At 48.7% G+C, this 19,754-nt stretch overlaps 1 protein-coding gene across 1 annotated transcript in view; it reads right to left on the bottom strand.

The window, feature by feature from the left end:
• The window catches only part of RSPH6A (radial spoke head 6 homolog A), a 38,021-nt gene extending 18,814 nt beyond the window's left edge, over positions 1-19,207 (bottom strand). Inside the window, exons 1-5 of the mRNA XM_043993902.1 lie at positions 19,152-19,207; positions 18,438-19,052; positions 13,639-13,870; positions 8,796-9,563; positions 7,915-8,056 (exon numbers count right to left, since the gene is read on the bottom strand). Of these exons, the coding sequence (XP_043849837.1) occupies positions 7,915-8,056; positions 8,796-9,563; positions 13,639-13,870; positions 18,438-19,052; positions 19,152-19,207 (1,813 nt within the window). The remainder of the gene's footprint in view (positions 1-7,914; positions 8,057-8,795; positions 9,564-13,638; positions 13,871-18,437; positions 19,053-19,151) is intronic.
• Positions 19,208-19,754: the final 547 nt, after the last annotated feature.

Raw genomic sequence — 19,754 nt, 5'->3', positions numbered from 1 at the left:
GGCCCTTGCTGTGTGACCCTGGGCAAGTCATTCCACCTGTGAGTGCCCTAGGTAACTCTAAAATTCTTACTTAGTCTCTTTTGTGTGCATGTCTCTTTTGTGTGTATGTGTGAGGCAATTGAGGTTAAGTGACTTGACCAGGGTCACACAGCTAGTAAATTTCAAGCGTCTGAAGTTAGATTTGAACTCAGGTCCTCCTGAATCCAGGGCCAGTGCTATATCTACTGCACCACCTATCTGCCTCTTAGTTTCTTTCTTTCTTTTTTTTTTTTGCAGGGCAGTGAGGGTTAAGTGACTTGCCCAGGGTCACACAGCTAGTTAAGTGTTAAGTGTCTGAGGCTGGATTTGAACTCAGGTACTCCTGAATCTAGGGCTGGTACTCTAGCTACTGCACCACCTAGCTGCCCCACCCCTTAGTCTCTTAAAGAGGAGGTTCCAACCTGTATTGAGAGAGGGGATTGTTTCACCCAGGAGTTCCCCATACCAAGGAAATTATGGGTCTGGTCCTGATCTCTAATCCTACATACATGTGTGTCCTCCAAAAGAATGCAGACTCATGGAGGCAGAAGCGAGCATGCTTACATCTGTAGACCCAGCTCTTTACACAATGTCTATCACACACTAAGCAGCTAGTAAATTCTCTCTCCCTGTCTTTCTCTGTGTCGGTCTCTGTGTCTCTCCCTCAACCTCTCTCTGAAAAGGGGAGAGTTGTGGGAGCCAGGCCAGTTCCCATTTACAGACGTACAAAGCTTTTCTGACTTGCCCATACCTGCTCTTACCTGGCAGAGGAGAGAGGTGGAGCAGCTTATCTCAGCATGCCACCTGGTGGCCGTGGTAGAGATTGCACCCTGAGTAGAGGTTTGACCTCTGGGCCCCTGGTACAAAGTAGGTGTCTTGTATAAAGTCCACCTTTCCCGACCCCTATTGATAATTTCATCTTTCAAAAGATGGAAGAGGAGGCAGCTAGGTGGCACAGTGGATAAAACACCAGCCCTGGATTCAGGAGGACCTGAGTTCAAATCCGGCCTCAGACACTTGACACTTACTAACTGTATGATACTGTGGGCAAGTCACTTAACCCTCATTGCCCCACTTAAAAAAAAAAAAAAAAGACAAAAGATGGAGGAAGCATCGAGGGGACCTACTATTCTGGACCAGGTTCTGTCAAGGGGCTACAAGAAAGTTGGGGAGGGAAGGGAGGAGCCAGAGAGAATGCAGAGAGATACAGGGTCTTGTTCATCAGACAGCCAGTAGGCCAGAGTCATTGAAGCAAAGTGTCAGAGAGTAAGGTGTGAGAAAATTGGAAAGGTGTGGGCTGGGCTAGGTTAGGAAGGGGTTGGAATGCCCAATGGAGTATTTCGTATTGGATCCCAGAGGTGCTAGGACGACACTTGAGCTTATTGAGTGGTGTGTGTGTGTGTGTGTGTGTGTGTGTGTGTGCGCGTGCGTGTGTACGTGCGCGCGCGCGACATAAACAGATCTGTGTTTTAGGAAAATCACTTTAGTGGCTAAGTGGAGGATGGAGTGAATTGGGGGGACACTTATGGAAGGCAGAACCCTTCTCCCCCATCAGCTATTACAACAGGCCAGGCATGAAGCAAGCAGGAGCCACACCAGTGTCTGAGAAGAGAAGGGGGCGTATGAGAGAGATGCTGCAGAGGGGACAGCACCAGGCCTTGGCAAAAGCTTGGCTATGGGGGATGAGGAAGAGTGAGGACTCCTGGGTTGTGGGCCTGAGGGACTGGGAAGATGGTGTCACTGTCTACAGTAATTGGACACATTGAGGGTGAGAGCGTTGAGACGTTTACGGACAGTCAGCCCAAGATGTCTGAAGGGCATCTGGAGATTGGAGATTGGAGGTGAGCAGAGAGTTTGGGGTAGGAGAGGCAGATTTGAGAATCATCAGCATAGAAATGGTCATTAAATCCATGGAAGCTAATGAGATCATCCAGGGAAGTAGAATGGAGGGAGAAGAGAAGAGGGCCTGGGACAGAACCACAAGGGGGTGCCTAGGGTCAGAGGGTGTGATCTGGAGGAGGAGCCAGCAAAGGAGACAGAGAAGGAGAGGTCAGAGAGGAAGGAGGAGAGCCAGGAGACAGACGGACAGACAGACAGACAAGAGGGGGTGTCCTAAAAACTAGATAAAAGAGAGTATCAAGAAGGAGAGTGGCCTACAAAGCAGTTTACATTCTGGTGGGGAATATAACTTGTACACATATTAGTATTTGCAAAATCTAGGGATAGGGACTGGAGCTGTGATTTCACTGGCATAGAGGGTTCCCAGGTGAGGAAACTCCCTTCAGTAATTCAGTTTTGCTCCTCATCTTTAATTATAGACTCAGTATCTGTCCAGGGTCTAGAGAGGTTGAGAGACCTACCCAGGGTAATAGTCACTATACCTTATAGGCAAGACTTGAACCTGGCTCTGAGAGAGTTGGCCTCTCTGCCCACTCCACCAGGGATGCCTCTGTTTCACATACACATAGAATATTCTCAATGTATATACAAAGAAAATACAAGGTGATCACTACAAAGTGTAAAATAGATAATTTTAACTATATAAAATTAAGAAATTTTTGCAAGAACCAAACCAATGCAACCAAAATTAAAAGGAAAGCAGAAAAGTGGGGGAAAATTTTTGCAATAAGCATCTCTGATTGAAGGTCTGATTTTTCAAATATCTAGAGAACTGAGTCAAATTTATAAAAATACAAGTCATTCTCAATTGATAAACGGTTAAAGGATATGCACAAGCAGTTTTCTGAAGAATTCAAAGCTATCTATAGTCATACCAAAAAATGCTCTAAATCACCATTAATTAGAGAAATGCAAATTAAAACAACTCTGAGGCACTGTCTATCAGATTGGCTAATATGATAAAAAAGGAAAATGATAAATGTTGGAGGGTATGTGGGAAAACTGGGACACAAATACAGTGTTGGAGGAGTTATAAACTGATCCAATCATTCAACAAAACAATTTGCAACTATCCCCAAAAGGCAATAAAATTGTGCATGCCCTTTGATCCAGCAGTACCACTGTGTCTATACCCTAAAGACATCCGAAAAGGGGGGACCTATTTGTACAAAAATATTTACAGCAGCTCTTTTTGTGATGGGTAAGAATTGGAAATGGAGAGGATGTCCATCAATTGGGGAATGACTGAACGAGTACTAGTGTACAATTGTGATGGAATACTTTTGTGCAAAAGAAATAACAAGCAGGATGATTTCAGAAAAACCTATAAAGACTTACATGAACTGATGAAAAGTGAAGTGAGCAGAACCAGGAGAAACTTGCACACAGTGACAGCAATATTGTTTGATGAAGAATTGTGAATGACTTAGCTATTCTCAGCAATACAACAATCCAAGACAATCGCAAGAGACTCATGATGAAGCATGTTAACTGCCTTCAGAGAAAGAACTGATACTGTCTTGATACAGACTGAAACATGCTTTCTTTCTCTTTCTTTTCTTTCTTTCTTTCTTTCCTTCCTTCCTTCCTTCTTTCTTTTTCTTTTTTAAAAATTCAAATATTCTTGTACAAAATGACTAATATGGAAATGTTTTACATGATAACAGGTGCATAAACTATATCAGATTGCTTACCATTTCAGGGAGGGGGGAGAGGAAGAAGGGAGGCAAGGATAGAATTTGGAACTGAAACTTTTTCTAAAATGTTAAAAAATGTTTTAACAGGAGGCTAGGTGGTGCAGTGGATAAAGCACCGGCCCTGGATTCAGGAGTTCCTGAGTTCAAATCCGGCCTCAGACACTTGACACTTACTGGCTGTGTGACCCTGGGCAAGTCACTTAACCCCCACTGCCCCGCAAACAAACAAACAAAAAAAAAGTTTTAACATGTAATTGGGAAAATATTATTTTAAAAAATTTTTGAAGGATAGAACAATAACCACCACGAAAAAGAAAATACAAGGTGATGGGGGAGGGGTAAGTTAGGCACTAACATCTAAATCAATCACGTCCCAGCTCAAACCATCCAAGGAAATGCTTGGGGCTGAGCTTTGACAGAAACTATGAAAGTGAAGAGGCTGAGGTGAAGAAGAACATTCAAGGTGTGTAAAGGCATATGACAGGAGATGGGAGGCAGCCAGTTTGGCAGGATTGTGGGGTTCAGGAAGGAGAGCAATGTGTAATAAGTGGAGAAAAGGAGGCCTGAAGGGCTATAAATGCCAAACGGGAGGGTGTGTGTTTGATCATAGAGACAAGAGGGAGGCCCTGGAACATCTTGGGGGTGGAGTGATTTTGTCAGACCTGAGCTTTAGAAATATCACTTTGACAGCTAGGTAGGACCGGCTGTGGAGTTAGGAAGACTCATCTTCCTGAGTTCAAATCTGACCCCAGATGCTTACTAGCTGTGTGACCCTGGGCAAGTCACTCCACCCTGTTTGCCTCAGTTTCCTCATCTATAAAAAGAGTCAGACATAACTGAACAACAATAAAGCTGTATGGAGGATGGACTGAAGAGGGGTCAGAGAGGAGCCAGGGAGGTTTCTGTATGAGACCTCTAGGAACTGTGCCATAGGTCTTAGTCTATACTTGTTAAAGTCCAAGGGAGAGCCATGTTTACTTGTTAACATTGCAAATGACCTTGTCCCTGTTGCTTTGTTTTGGTTTGACTGGAACCCTTAGGAGGAAGGGGATGGGGAGGACACCAGGAGAAGAGAGCCCAAGTGGTCAGGGATCACACATGCTGCCAGCCATTGGCCATGCTGGGGGACAGCTCCAGGGAGAGCTAGAGTCTGGGGAGACAGTTTTCTCCCCTTTCTCTTCTTGAGTTTGAAACCAACATACTGAAAGCATTTTCCTTTAAAAAAACACACACACACAAAACAAAACCCTTTGAAACCTATGGGAAAATCCATCAATACCACTACTAAGCATATATCTTTTGCCAATGAGTTAACAAGCATTTATTAAATGCCTACTGTTTGCCAGGCTCTAAGCAATGGGGATACAAACAAATGCAAAAGACAGTCTCTGATCTCAAGGGGTTCCCAGTCTAACCAGGGAGACAATGTACAAACAAAAGGAACCCCATTTATACACCATATATACACGTATACAAAATATTTATAGTAGCTCTTTTAACAGTAAGAATGAACTAGGGGCAGCTAGGTGGCACAATGGATAGAGTACCACCCCTGGATTCAGAAGTACCCAAGTTCAAATCTGGCCTCAGACACTTAACACTTACTAGATGTGTGACCCTGGGCAAGTCACTTAACCCCAATTGCCTCACTAAAAATAAATAAATAAATAAATAATATGTATAGTCCTGAGGGGGAAAAATGAACTAGAAACTAAGTGGGTGACCATCAACTGGGGGATGGCTAAACAAATTATGGTACATGGATGTAGTGGAATATTATTGCACCATAAGAAATGACTAAATAGTTTCAGAGAAACCTGGAAAGAACTTTATGAACTGATGCAGAGAGAAGTAATCAGTACCTGGAGAAGGATTTCTGCAGTAACAATAGCATTATAGAGAAAACAGCTTTGAGAGACTCTAAAACTCTGGTTAGTGCTATGAGAAATGATGATTTCAAAGGTCTGAAGATGAAGTGTGGTACCCATTTTCTGACAGAGAGGGGATGGATTTCGGCTGCAGAATGAGACACATATTTTTGGAAGTGACAAATGAGGGAATCTTCTTTGTTTGGCTATCTATATTTATTACAAGGTTTTTCTTTCCTTTCCCCCCTCTTATGCAGAGAGGGTTGAGGGAGCAGGAAGAGAAGATAAATATTTGTTATTTGGGAAAAAGAATAAAATGAAAAACAGATTCAGGAGAAAAGTTTGGGGGAGTTAAAGTTTCAGATGCCACTAGGAGTAGTGAGGTTACTACTTAGGAGTTTAAAGCCAACATTGTCACATTTGTTTTTCAATTTAAAATTCCATTTAATCTAGATGTCCAGTTCAGTGAATTCACCCTATTGGTCTCATGCTGAATTCACTTTATTGGTCTCATGGGAAGAAATGGGAGCACTGAGCCCCACTGATAAATTACTCTTTTTTTAACTCTTAATTAATTTTATGTTTTCCCAAATTACAAGTAAAATACAAATTTTGATATCAATTTTTTTAAAACCTTGTGTTCCAAATTCTCTTCCTCCCCCCTTCCCCACCCCAACCCACCAAGAACTCAAGCAATTCAATATAAGCTATACATGAGCAACCATGCAAAACATTCCCACATTAGCCAGGTTGTGAGAGAAAACAGACAAGAACAAAACTTCAGATAAAGAAACCAGCAAAAAAATTATGCTTCAATCTGTATTCAGATACCATCAGTTCCCTCTCTTTTTCATAAGATCTTCAGAGTTGTCTTGGATCATCGCATTGCTGAAAATAACCAAGTCATTCACAGTAGATCATCTCACAGTATTGCTGTTATTTTGTACACAGTACATTTCGCTTTGCCTCAGCTCATGCAGGTCCTTCCAGGTCTTTCTGATAGCAATCTGCTCATCATTTTTTTTTTTTTAATAGTACACTACATTGGGGCAGCTAGGTGGCGCAGTGGATAGAGCACCGGCCCTGGAGTCAGGAGGACCTGAGTTCAAATCCAGCCTCAGACACTTAACACTTACTAGCTGTGTGACCCTGGGCAAGTCACTTAACCCCCATTGCCTCACTAAAAAAAAAAAAAAATAGTACACTACATTTATATAGTACTTTAAAGAGAGAGTTCCTTACAATAAACCCAAGAGGTTAATTATTGCAACAACAGTAATAGATAACCTTTATATAGTACCTTATACCTGACAAAGAATTTTCTTCACGATAGCCCAGTAAATTATTCTTTTTAAGAGAATTAAGGGGACAGCTAGGTGGCTCAGTGGATAAAGCACCGGCACTGGATTCAGAAGCACCTGAGTTCAAATCCTGCCTCAGACACTTGATACTTACTAGCTGTATGACCCTGGACAAGTTACTTAACCCTCATTGCCCTGCAAAAAATAAAATAAAATAAAATAAAAAATAAAGAGGATTAATACATAGCCCAAGGTAAGACAGGAATCTGGGAAGGCACCAGGGATGACCTAACTGGTTTGAACCTGCACAGCAGGAGCTCAAAGGTGAGACCTGCATGAAAATCTGACCTCAGACACGCCCTAAGCTGCATGACTCTGGGAAAATCACTTAATCGCTCTTTGCCTCAGTTTCCTCATCTGTAAAATAGGGATAATAATAGTACCTCTTGCCCAGGGTTGTTTTGAGGATCAAATGAGATGATATTTATAAAGCATTTCACACAACTTAAAGAGCTTCGCTAGCTATTACTATATCACAAATACTGTGGAGATCTGCAGGTGAGTGGGAGTGAGCTTGTGTAGAGAGCCTAATGTTCCACCTGGGTGTCGCATGCACACATTATTCCCAGGGAGCTATTCCAGCCCCTCCCCACCCAGGTGCCACATGTCCTTGTAAAAGGGGGAGGGGAGAAGGGTGGCAAGTACTTTCTGACATTTATTTGTGACACTCATTTATCCTCCTTCCCATTAGACTGCGGGTTTTTGAGAGCAGGAACTCATATTTTTGTATCCCTATCACCAACACAAGGGCTGAAGGGCTGAAGAAATGCTTATTGAATTGAGACACCCAGAAAAATGACACCTTCTTGGCTCATGGGGAACCTCCTGACCTTCAGTTAGGGAGAATTTTCCCCCCTCCTCCATTCTACCTTCCTTCCCACCCAGAGAAGATATTTATATTCCTGGATCATTCTGGGGTTCTTGTGGTCTGGAGATAGCAGGGAGGGCTTCCTGGAGGAAGTGGGACAAGGTGAGAGGGAAGGATAAAGAGATGGTGATGGGGGGGCAGGAGTCTGGAGTCAGAGGTTGGGGGTGCTGCTGGGGCGGGTGGGAGGCAACCTCACTCAGTACCTGCATCTTCAGACAGTGGTGTCAGGAGAGGGGGTCCGATTTCCTGTTCCACCTCCTCCGGTTCATCTGCCTTCTCCTCTTCCTCCCCTAGCTCCTCTTCCTCCTCAGACTTTTGGTTGGGATTCACCCAGGTACAGCGGCCCTGAGGAGGCCCAGCACTGGGTCAGGGCCTGAAAGCCCTCAGATCCCTAGGAGGTCAGGGGTGGGAAGCACTGGGGTTCTGTACTGCCCAGGAGGAGCCTTCTGGGAAGGTCCAGAGGACCAGGTATCATGTTCCCCATGGGCCTCCCCTGCCCCACACCCCTCCTTTCCTGTGCCATCCTTTCAGCTCTAAAGCTATGGGCCCAGAGCTCTCCCTGGTGCAGCGAAGAAGCCACTGGATTGGAAGTCAGAGATTCCCAGTTCAAATATCACCTTTGCTACTTCCTAGCAAAGTAAATATCTGCCAGGGGGGACAACAGTGAGGTCTAATCCTTCCTCAGAGTGAGCCTGGGCAAGTGACTTAACCACTCCCAGCCTCGGTTTCCCCATTTGTAATATGAGGGTTATATTAGCATCTACCTCGGGGCATTATTGTGAAAAATCAAAGGATATATATAAAGCACTTTGCTAACCCTAAAGCTCATGGAAACACTACTACGCTGCTGCCGCCACCACCACCAGCACGAGCAGCAGCACCACCAATTACTCCCTGTGTGCTTTGGGGCAATAATAGCAATAACAAGGGCTAGATTTCCACGGCTCCTTAAAGCGGCAAAGCGCTTTTCCTCGATGATCCGATCCGGGCCACTCACTTAAGGGCCGGGACCCGCCTCCTTGGAGAGGTGGGCCGCGGGGTGGTCTCCCGGCTCCCCCCTCCTCCCCGCCTGGCCCCGTCCTACCTGGGGCAGGATGTGCTGGGTGTGGTGCACCCAGTTGGCCAGCGAGTCCACGAGCTCTCCCACGGGGATGCCCTCGAAGTCCGGGTTCTCCTCGTAGCTGTCGCGCCCGGCGCCGCCCTCCTCCTCTTCGTCACCCTCCTCCTCCCCGAACTGGTAGAAGCCGAGCGGGCTGATCTGGGTACCCGCCGAGATGCGCGCGATCTGCGCCCGCAGGTAGTTGGCCTCGGTGCCGGGGAAGGGCGGGTAGCTGACGATGGGCCTCTCCAGGTGGCCGCTAAAGAATTTCTTGATTTTGCGCGCGTTGACGATCTGCGCGGGCGTGACGTGGGGCAGCTTGGTCCAAGTGCGCCCCGGCTCGTTGCACACGAAGTAGAGATACTTGTTGGCCCCGGTGCGGCTGTCCTCCCGGGGAATCACGGGCGGCGGCTTCCACGTGGACTTGGGCGGCTCGTCCACCTCCTTCTCCTCATCCTCCTCGCCCTCCTCCTCGCCCCGGCCCTCCACCCCCTCGCCCGCTCCCTCCACCAGCTCCTCGGCCTCCTCCTCTTCCTCCTCCTCCTCGCCTTCGCGGAACTCCACCTCGGCCACCAGGTAGTTGCGCTCGAGGCCCAAGATCTTGCCCCAGAAGCGGCATGTCTGGATGGGCTGCTGCTCCACCAGCTGCTTGAGGGACAGGAAGATGCGGAAGGTCTCGTCCGAGTTCAGCCCTACTCCCGCCTGCTCGAAGTAGAAGCCCGACTCGATGATGTTGGGCACCGGGATCTCCGTCTGTGAGAGGGGAAGGATGGGGGACAACCGAGAGCTCAGCTCCCGCTCGCAGGATGGCTGAGGGGGAGGGGCGCCCGAGAGATCGCCAGGTCCGATCTCGCCCCCTCCCCGCCCGTTTACAGGGGAGTCGCCGCCAGAGGAAAAGGTGGATGGCCCAAGGACACACAGCTGGCTGGCGTCAAACCCGCGTCCTGAGACTCCAGCTTCAGCTCTCCCACTCTGGGGGTGGAGCGTGCGTGGGGAGGGTGCCCAGCTTTGCTCCTGCCTGGACTGACCCGCCTCCTAACCCTCTAGCTCCCCCGTGCCTAGCGCAGAGAGAAGGGACGTGTAAAATGTTTGTGGATTCATTGGAAGGAACTCGTAGACGTTATCCAAACTGGACTTGCTGTGCAGAGAAAGAGAAGGCTGGCACAGAGCACTGACCGTGAAGGATCAGAGAATGTCCGGGCTGGAAGGGCCTCAGGACACAGAATCTTCAGTGGAGAAGGGACTGTAGAGTGTGGGAGCTGGAGGGAGACCTTAGAACAGGGGATGTCAGAGCTGGGAGGGCCCTTAGAACAGGGGATGTCAGAATGGGAGGGGCCTCAGAACAAGGAAGGTCCGAACTGGAGGAGCCTCAGAACAGGGGATGTTGGAGCTGGGAGGGCCCTTAGAACAGGGGATGTCAGAGCTGGGAGGGCCCTTAGAACAGGGGATGTCAGAGCTGGGAGGGCCCTTAGAACAGGGGATGTCAGAGCTGGAGGGGCCTCAGAACAGGGGATGTCAGAGTTGGGAGGGCCCTTAGAACAGGGGATGTCAGAGCTGGGAGGGCCCTTAGAACTGGGGATGTCAGAGCTGGGAGGGCCCTTAGAACTGGGGATGTCAGAGCTGGGAGGGCCCTTAGAAATGGAATAGGGATCATCCCAGCTGGAATCCCATATTCATAACCTCTCAGTAGCTCAGATATCAGCGAGCCAGACCTGTACCTGAAGGCGAATGCCCTCAACAAAAGGATAATACCAAGGAGGTAACAGTCATTAGTTAAACAAAGTCCTTGATGGTGAAGGAGGGGGGTGGGAGTTGGTGAAGCGCCAAGGCTTAAGGCACCTGAGACTGGATCTTTTTTTTGTTGTTGTTGTTGTTGCAGGGCAATGAGGATTAAGTGACTTGCCCAGGGTCACACAGCTAGTAAGTGTCAAGTGTCTGAGACCAGATTTGAACTCAGGTTCTCCTGAATCCAAGGCCAGTGCTTTATCCCCTGTGCCACCTAGCTGCCCCCTGAGACTGGGTCTTAAGACACTGGAAAGGTTGTGGTAGATGAATGTGGCGATATTCCTGGGCCACAAGAAATAACAAAAGAGGTGATTTCAGAGAAAGTTGGGAAGAATGAATTGCAGGCAAGGCAAGGGAGCAAAACTACAAGAACAATGTGTACAACAACAACAACAACAACAATCGTGGGAAGCCCTGAGAGCTCTAAGGAAGGCGTTGACCAGCCGGGTCTCCCAAGGATCTATCTTCTGCCCCAGGGTGGCCTCAAGGGTCAAAAAGACACTGGCATCTGTATCCACGGTCACCAGGTGGATTTCTTTCTGCTTGACTGTGTCTATTTGCTACAAAGGGTTATTTATTTTTTGTGGGGGTCAATGAGGGCTAAGTGACTTGACCAGGGTCACACAGCTAGTAAATGTCAGGTATCTGAGGCTGGATTTAAACTCGGGTCGCCCTGAATCCAGGGCCAGTGATTTATCCACTGTGCCACCTAGCTGCCCCTTAAATCACTCTTAATGAGAGAAATACAAATTAAAACAACTCTGAGGTACTACCTCACACCTATCAGATTGGCTAATATGACAGAAAAGGAAAATGATAAGTGTTGGAGGGGAAGTGGGAAAATTGGGACACTAATGCACTATTGGTGGAGTTGTGAACTGATTCAACCATTCTGGAGAACAATTTGGAACTATGCCCAAAGGGCTATAAAAAACATGCATACCCTTTGACCCAGCAATAGCACTACTAGGTCTATATCCCAATTTTTAAAGAAATATTTTGTTTTGTTTTGTTTTTTTAGTGAGGCAATTGGGGTTAAGTGACTTGCCCAGGGTCACACAGCTAGTAAGTGTTAAGTGTCTGAGGCTGGATTTGAACTCAGGTACTCCTGACTCCAGGGCCGGTGCTCTATCCATTGCGCCACCTAGCTGCCCCCAGAAATATATTTTTTAAAGGGGAGGGGGGAAGTTTGTACAAAAATATTTCCAGCAGCTCTTTTTGTGGTGACCAAGAATTGAAAATTGAAAGGATGCCCATCAACTGGGGAATGGCTGAGCAAGTTGTGGTATATGACTGATGGAATACTATTGTGCTACAAGAAATGATGAGCAGGATGAGTTTAGAAAAAACTGGAAAGACCTACACGAACTGATGCAAAGTGAAGTGAGCAGAACCAGAACGATGTACATAGTAGCAATAGTCATCAGGGTTTAGTAGGATGATCAGCTGTGAATGACTTGGTTCTTCTCAGCAATATAATGATAAAAGACAATTCCAAAGGACTTATGATGAAAAATGCTATCCACCTTCAGGGAAAGAACTGATGGAGGTGGAATGCCAATCAAAGCATACTTTTTTCCATTATTATTGTTATTATGCTTGTGTCTTCTTTCACAACATGACTAATATGTAAATATGTTTTCTATGATTGCATATGTATAACCTATATAACATTTCTTACCATTTCAGGAAGGGAAAAGGGAGGGAGGAAATTTGGAATTCAAATTTTAAAAAATGAATGTTAAAAATTGTTTTTACATGTAATTAGGGAAAAATAAAATATTATTAAAAATAAAGTACGGGGGCAGCTAGATGGCGCAGTGGTTAAAGCACCGGCCCAGGATTCAGGAGGACCTGAGTTCAAATCCGGCCTCAGACACTTGACACTTACTAGCTGTGTGACCCTGGGCAAGTCACTTAACCCCCGTTGCCATAAATAAATAAACAAATAAACAAATAAACAAAGAAAGAAAGAAAGAAAGAAAGAAAGAAAGAAAGAAAGAAAGAAAGAAAGAGGTTGAGGGGCATCTAGGCGGCGCAGTGGATAGAGCACCAGCCCTGGAGTCGGGAGGACCTGAGTTCAAATCCAGCCTCAGACACTTGACACTTACTAGCTGTGTGACCTTGGGCAAGTCACTTAACCCCAATTGCCTCACCAAAAACAAACAAAAAATAAAGTGGTTCAGAAAGGGGGGGGTTCGTTTGTTTGTTTTACTCTCCCCCCAGTCTTTTTTTTTTTCTTTAGTGGGGCAATGGGGGTTAAGTGACTCACCCAGGGTCATACAGCTAGTAAATGCCTAGTGTCTGAGGCCGGATTTGAACTCAGGTACTTCTGAATCCAGGGCCGGTGCTTTATCCACTGCACCATCTAGCTGCCCTTCTCCCCCCTAGTCTTAAATGGTTTCTCCTTAATTTCAGAACTTAAAAATGGAATGTCAAGACTGGAAGAACCTTGGAATGTCAGAGCTGGGAAGATTTTCAACCGGTAACAATGAAATACTCAACGTGCTCTAGGCTACCCCCTTCATTCTACAACTGAGAAGACTTCAGGGGCAAGAGGGTGTCAGAGAAGAGATGTGACTTGCCCAAAGTAAATTGGTGGAATTCCTATATTCAGGGAAGGGAATAAGCATTTATATAATACCTACTGTATGTGAGATTCTGCAGTAAATGCCTTACAGATATCTCACTTGAGATATTTGGATGGTGGTAAGGACCCTGGATTTGGAATCTTGCTTCTGTCACTTCCCGGATAAGCTTGGGCAAATCACAGAGCACCTTTGGCCCTCAGTTTCCACATGTGTAAAAGGAAAAGGTCGGACTGGATGAGCTCTGAGTTTTGAGTCCTAAGACTCTGTATGTGTATTGTGCATTTGTGTGTGTGTGTGTGTGTGTGTGTGTGTGTGTGTGTGCGTGTGTAAGGTCTCAGCTGCCCTATCCCAAATGTGGCCTTCGTGGCCCCTTGCCCCGTCCCTGGCGGGAGACACCAAGTCTTTGGACAGTTGGGATGCCGAAGAGGCTAGGGATGGGGCTTCGGACTTACCACCTCCTCTTCCATCTCCTGCTCACCCTCTCCTGCCCCTCGGAGGAACAGGATCTTCTGCTTCTCAGCCATCTCATAGGTGGGCTGCATCTCGGGGTCATCACGCAGGGTATCCAGCTTCTTGTGGAACCATTCCTGCTGGACCGTCCGGTTCAAGGACTCCAAGATGGCCAGGGGGTCCTCTGGCCGCTCATTCAGGATCTTGGTCAGCAAGTTCACCAGGTGCTCATACCTGCAAGGACGGGGGCTCTGAGAGCAAATGGCTAGGCTCCCCCTTCCCCAAAGTAGGCTCAGGGAAAGGGAGGCAGGGCTGTGGTCAGGGGGCAGAGGTAGAAGTAAGTGCGTGTCTGTGTGTGTGAGTGTGTGTGGGGTCATCTCATCCCTCCCTTGCTCGGGGGTCCTTCCTGGCTCCCTGTGGCCTATGGGACCCAGTCCAGACTCCTTAGCCTGCTATTTGAAGCCTCCACATCCTAGCCCTGATTTCTTTACCCCAATGCCCTATGTGATCCTTCTACCCCATCAGACTAGGACCTGGGGAATCTTAGACTAGCAGAGGATAAGAGGCTCAGCGTCAGAAAGGATCCCAGAGATCAGCTCTGGTCCAGCCCTTTACATTAAGGGACATGCCCAAGGCCACACAGTAGAAGCAGCAAAGCCCAGATTCCAAGCCAGGCTCTTTGACTTCAGTTCCAGCACATATTGAGCAGGGTACTCCCCCATGCCCCATTGACATTTGGATTTGCTCAAGGTCCCACAGGAAGGTAAGAGCAAAAGCCAAAGACACCTTAATTTAGGGTTGAGGAATAACATGCCCGCCTCATGCATCTTGTAAAGCTAAAATCGGCTTTTGCCAACCTTTTAAATGCTAGGCTCTTTCTCACTTCCAAGCCTTTGCCCAGGCTATTCTGGACACCCAAAATGCTTTCCCACACCATCCTGCCCCCGTTATTCCCTTCAATGCATGAAGAGGCCTCACAGAACCTGGGTTTCCTCCCTGTGCTTTAGGGCTCAGCTGCCTTGTCCCTGATCTCTGCAAGAAGGCTTTCCCTGATCAAGAGAGACAGAGACAGAGACAGTGATAGAGACAGATACACAGAAAAAGAGAAAAGAGAAGAGAGGAGAGACAGACAGACAGAAAGACAGAAAAAGAAAGAGACAGAGAGACAGAGACCGAGAGATAGGGATAGAGAGAGAGGCAGAGTCAGAGAGACAGAAAGAGATAGAGACAGAGAAAGACAGAGATAGAGAGGGGGAGGGGAGGAGAGGCGGGAAGAGAGGAGAGAGAGGAGAGGAGGGGAGAGGAAAGGAGGGGAGAAGAGAGGAGGGGAGGAGAGTAGAGAGGAGAGATGGGGAGAGGAAGGGAGGGGAAAGGAGGGGAGAGGACAGTTCTGTTCTCCTGACTAGACTGGGGGCTTCCCAGAATGAGAAGAGTTATCAGACTCAAGTTCTATCCCTGCCCCCAAATCCTCCCTAACAAGCCCTTCCCGCCCCACCCCACCCCCCTGCCCTTTGCAAGATGGGCTCAAGACAACCCCTCCTTCCTTATGCTTCCCTTGTTGGGCTATAGTGAGATTGTAAGGCCCTCAGACAGAGCACAACCCCATCATGTCACAGATGGGGAAACTGAGGCAAGGGGAAGGGACTTGCCCAAGGCCACGCAACTCTCAGCAGCAAAGCCAGGATCCAAATGCAGGTCCCTTGCCTTCACATAAGGTGTCCTCAACACTAAACCTCGACGACTAGGAAAGCGTTTTAAAGCACAGACAGAATAGTCTTCCCAGGGAATGGTAGAAAGATCCATAGGCAGGAAGGCAGGACACCTGGCTCACCCTCTCACTCACTGGGTCACCTGGCCACTTCCTTTCTAATCCAGCCCCTTTGAAGAAGCATTTATTAAGCCCTTTCTGTGTGCAAGGCATTCTGCTAGGTGCTGGCCTATGCCAGTGCCTGTCCTTGAGAGTTTATGTTCTACTGGGGGGAGGGGAATGAGGCATGTGAAAAGATCTACAGGATAATTTGAGGAGGTGGATAGATGATGCAAAGGCTCGGAGCTCCGTGTTTGGGGGTTAGCTAGTATGGGGATGCATCCTTGTTAATGGCTGACAAATCACATAGTAGATGCTTGTTGAATCGAAGTGAATGTTGAGTGAACCAAAGAGAAATGTTCTGTATGGCTGAGAAGCTGGACAAGAACTACATCACGAAGGGCTTGACATGCCAAATGTATTTGACCCTAGGAGTAATAGGGAGCCATGGAGATTTCTTGAACAGGTGAGTGACACCTGCTTTAGAGTGTTTTGGAAGCTTCATGGAGTAGAGATAGGGAAAGAGAAAGGCCAGAATTTGGGAATCCAACAGGAGGTTGTTAACAAGAATCTGGGCAACAGGTGAGAAGAGACTGAACCGGAGTAGTGGTCGTATAGAGAGAAGGGGATAGATAGATGGGTGAATCATCGTGGGAGTCGATTCACTAAGACCTAGAGATTGCCTATGGGGAGCAAGGGAGAGTGCAGAACCCAGCAGGATGCTGGGATCATGAATTCTGGCTCCTGGAAGGATGGTGGTGCCCCCAACAAAATGAGGAAAACGAGAATGAGAATGGGGAGGGGATTCCACTTTGGAAGTCTGCGTGGGAGATGCCTACCACACATCCAGTTTGAGATGTCCAAGAGGCAGTTAGCAATAGGCTAGTTCAGCAGAGAGTTTCGGGATGAAGAGAGCCATGTGGGAATCATCTGGATACAGATGATAACCGAGCCCAGAGGAGCTGAGGAGGTCCCTAAGTGATGTACAACAAGGGCGCAGGATAGATCCTTCAGGCAGCCCCACAACTGGGACAGGAAGAGAGAACAGTTTTAAAAACCCAGGGGAGGGGCAGCTAGGTGTCGCAGTGGATAAAGCACCGGCCCTGGATTCAGAAGGACCTGAGCTCAAATCTGACCTCAGACACTTGACACTTACTAGCTGTGTGATCCTGGGCAAGTCACTTAACCCTCATTGCCCCACAACCCTCCCCCCAAATCCCCAAAAAACCCAGGGGAGAGGAGAGTATCTCAGAGGAGAGGGGGTGAGCAGTATTTATTCAAAGGAGCAATTAAGGGATCATTGGTAACCATGGAAAGAGAAGTCCTCCCCATTTAAGTGGTGAAATTGGAAGTCAGATTGCAAAGGGATGACCTAGGAAATGGGAAGAGAAAACGGAGACAGATTTTTTTTCCAAGAATTTGGACTATGCAAGGGGAATATAGGTTATCTTGGGAAAGGTGTTCTGTTTTGTTTTTAAACCTGGCTATGTTTGTAGGTAACAGTGAAGGAACCAGTAAATGGGGACAAATTGAAAATTGGTGGGGGAGAAGGGTTTGAGGGGGTGAGCTGCCCGGGCTATGGAAGAGAATGGGATCAAGTATAAAGGTCTTTCACAAGGATTGCTTCTTCAGAAATGGGCAAAGGAGGGAAAAATGATCGGGGAAGGGTGATGTCAAGGAATAGGGGAGAAAGGGGAGCTCATCATGTACAACGGCCTCTATTTTCTCAGGTTCTCTGATAAGGGAGAGAATAGATGGTGTGGGAAGCGTGTGGGAAGGTTTGGAACAGCCAGTGTGGGGAGCAGGATAGAAAATTAATTAGAGGGGGCAGCTAGGTGGATAAAGCACCGGCCCTGGATTCAGGAGGACCTGAGTTCAAATCAGCCTCAGATACTTGACACTTTCTAGCTGTGTGACCCTGGGCAAGTCACTTTACCCTCATTGCTCCAAAAAAAAAAAATTAATTAGGAGAGAATAAAAGGATTCCCCGGCATCAGGGAAGGCCCATTGGAGGTTGGATAACATGCACTGACCCAGGTGGGTTTCTGATGGCTTGTCAGTTCCTTTTTCCAGCAAGAGAATAGGAGGGGGAAAGGTGGTTGGTGGGGGTGACCCAAGGTCAGGGTGTGGTAACAGGACAAGGTGAATGATACACAGGGAGGGGATAGTAGAAGCAGATAGAGGAGCAATATTAGGAAGGGAAAAAGGGGCGATCAGAGTGGGTGCGGTGGCTTGGGGGGAAGGTGGTGTGCCAGGCGGTTAGGGCAGGAGGAAGTTCACGAAGGGTGAAGAGCAAGGTGCCTGAAGCTACGAGAGCTTATGGCCACAAAGGGGAATTTCAGAGTTCTGTACTGTAGACACTCAGCTGGTGATGAAATCAGGGCTTGGTGGGCTCCATGTGGGTGGAGTGAAGGGGAAGGTCATGGGCCTCCGTTTCTCTCTCTGCCTTGTATTCTAACCAATGGTCTCTAAGGACTGTCTTAGCCTCAAGTCTTGGGCACCAAGATCACGTTCCTTTCTATACCTTTTGGTTTGTTTTTGTTTGTTTGGTTTTTTAGTGAGGCAATTGGGGTTAAGCGACTTGCCCAGGGTCACACAGCTAGTAAGTGTTAAGTGTCTGAGGCTGGATTTGAACTCAGGTACTCCTGACTCCAGAGCAGGTGCTCTATCCACTGGGCTACCTAGCTGCCCCTTCTATACCTTTTGGGACAACAAATAGTTTCCAACAACAATCCTTGGACAGACGAAGAAACTCTGGTATGTGGGAGGGGGTGCTTTCCCGTGGTTCAACAACTGGGAAGTGTGGGGACCGATTTTTCTCTTGTACCCACTGCTTCTCTGAGGGTCTCCAGGCCCGAGTCCTGACCACTGCATCCCTAGATTGTGTGACCTTGGACAACTGCCATCCCGAACCTCCCTGCCTCGGGCCTGGTCCCCATTGGGTCCGATGGGAGGGGGAGGGCGGGGCAGGGCCCGGGGCTGCCCACATCTCACAAGCTGAGGTCACACTTGACGCTGGTCTTCAGCAGGTAGGCCTTGGCATTCTGGATCATGAGTTCTCGGGGCTCAGGCTCGGGCAGCTCGTAGTCGAAGGGCCCGAAGCCGGGTTCCATGTGGGAGCCCCTAAACCGCGGATCGTCCATGGCGTAGGGGCCGTGAGGCCCCTCCTCCTCATCCTGCAGAAAACTGCTGGAGGACAGCATGGGTTCGGGCTGAAACATGGTGCTGGTGCGGAGTTCCGCCGGCTGAAAGAGGCCAAACTGAGCCCCGTCCACCGGGGCATAGGTCTCTGGCATGCTGATGTGGCTCGGAGCCACACCCACCAGGTTAATCAGGCCCTGCGACTCGGCCTCGGACTCAGCCTCGGCCTCGGCCTCTGCGCTCTCCATGGGAGGCTCGCCCTCCCCTTCATCTTCAGGCGGCGGCCGCAGGCTGGCCATAGAGCCCCGCGGCAGGCTGATTTGGGACAGTGCTGAGCCGAGGTGGGTTTGGGACATAGGCGCCCCCATGCTGATTCTGGACCCGCGGGCTGAAATATCGGGTAGCCGGGGCAGCGAGGGCCTCTGGGACAAAGTGCTAGGCCGCCTCTCCTGCGCCTCCTGCGCCTCCCTCCTCTCCTCCGCCTCCTGCGTCTCCCTCCTCTCCAATGCCTCCTGCGACACCCGCCTCTCCTCCGCCTCCCGCTTCTCCTGGCTCTGTCTGCGGGACTGGCTCTGCCTGCGGGACTGGCTCTTTTCCTCATCCTGAGGCTGCTGTTCTTCCATGGTTGGCCCTGCTCAACTCTTCCCAAGGATGGAGAGAACAGATGCTCGGAGCCGAGAGCGTCCAGTCTCCAAGGGCAACTGTTACCAACCCCGTGAGCGCGGGACCTTGGGCACAGCAACCTGGTGATGCTAGGGCGACGCAGGCGCACGGACTCCTGCGCGTACCAGGCACGGGGGCTCGGGCTCAAAGAGAGCAGGGCGGAGGGGCGGGGCGGGCGGCTCGAGGGAGGCCCTTAGGCAGAAACTGCCCGCGGGATGAGGTGCACCAATCCAGTGCAGCGCTCACTTATTAAGCGCCTACTGTGTACCGGTCCCGGGGGAACTGAACAAAAATCATAGCCCTGCCTTCTAGCGGTCTCCATTCTAACCCGGAATGGTCTCGGGGACCAGGAAGCCCACTTGGCAGTGCAGTTCATTGCTGGAAGGCCCCATCAGGCCAATGTCCTCCAGCTGAAGGGCTAAGAGAAGCAGAAAGGAGGTGACGCTGAGGGGGTCCAGAGGCCGGAGAGAGCTTTGCAAAGCAGCACACAGACACAGCAGCGACCAG

This window comes from Dromiciops gliroides, chromosome 3 (genome assembly GCF_019393635.1).
Source record: "Dromiciops gliroides isolate mDroGli1 chromosome 3, mDroGli1.pri, whole genome shotgun sequence".
Lineage (NCBI taxonomy): Eukaryota > Metazoa > Chordata > Mammalia > Microbiotheria > Microbiotheriidae > Dromiciops > Dromiciops gliroides.
This window is presented reverse-complemented; position numbering and strand designations above follow the sequence as displayed.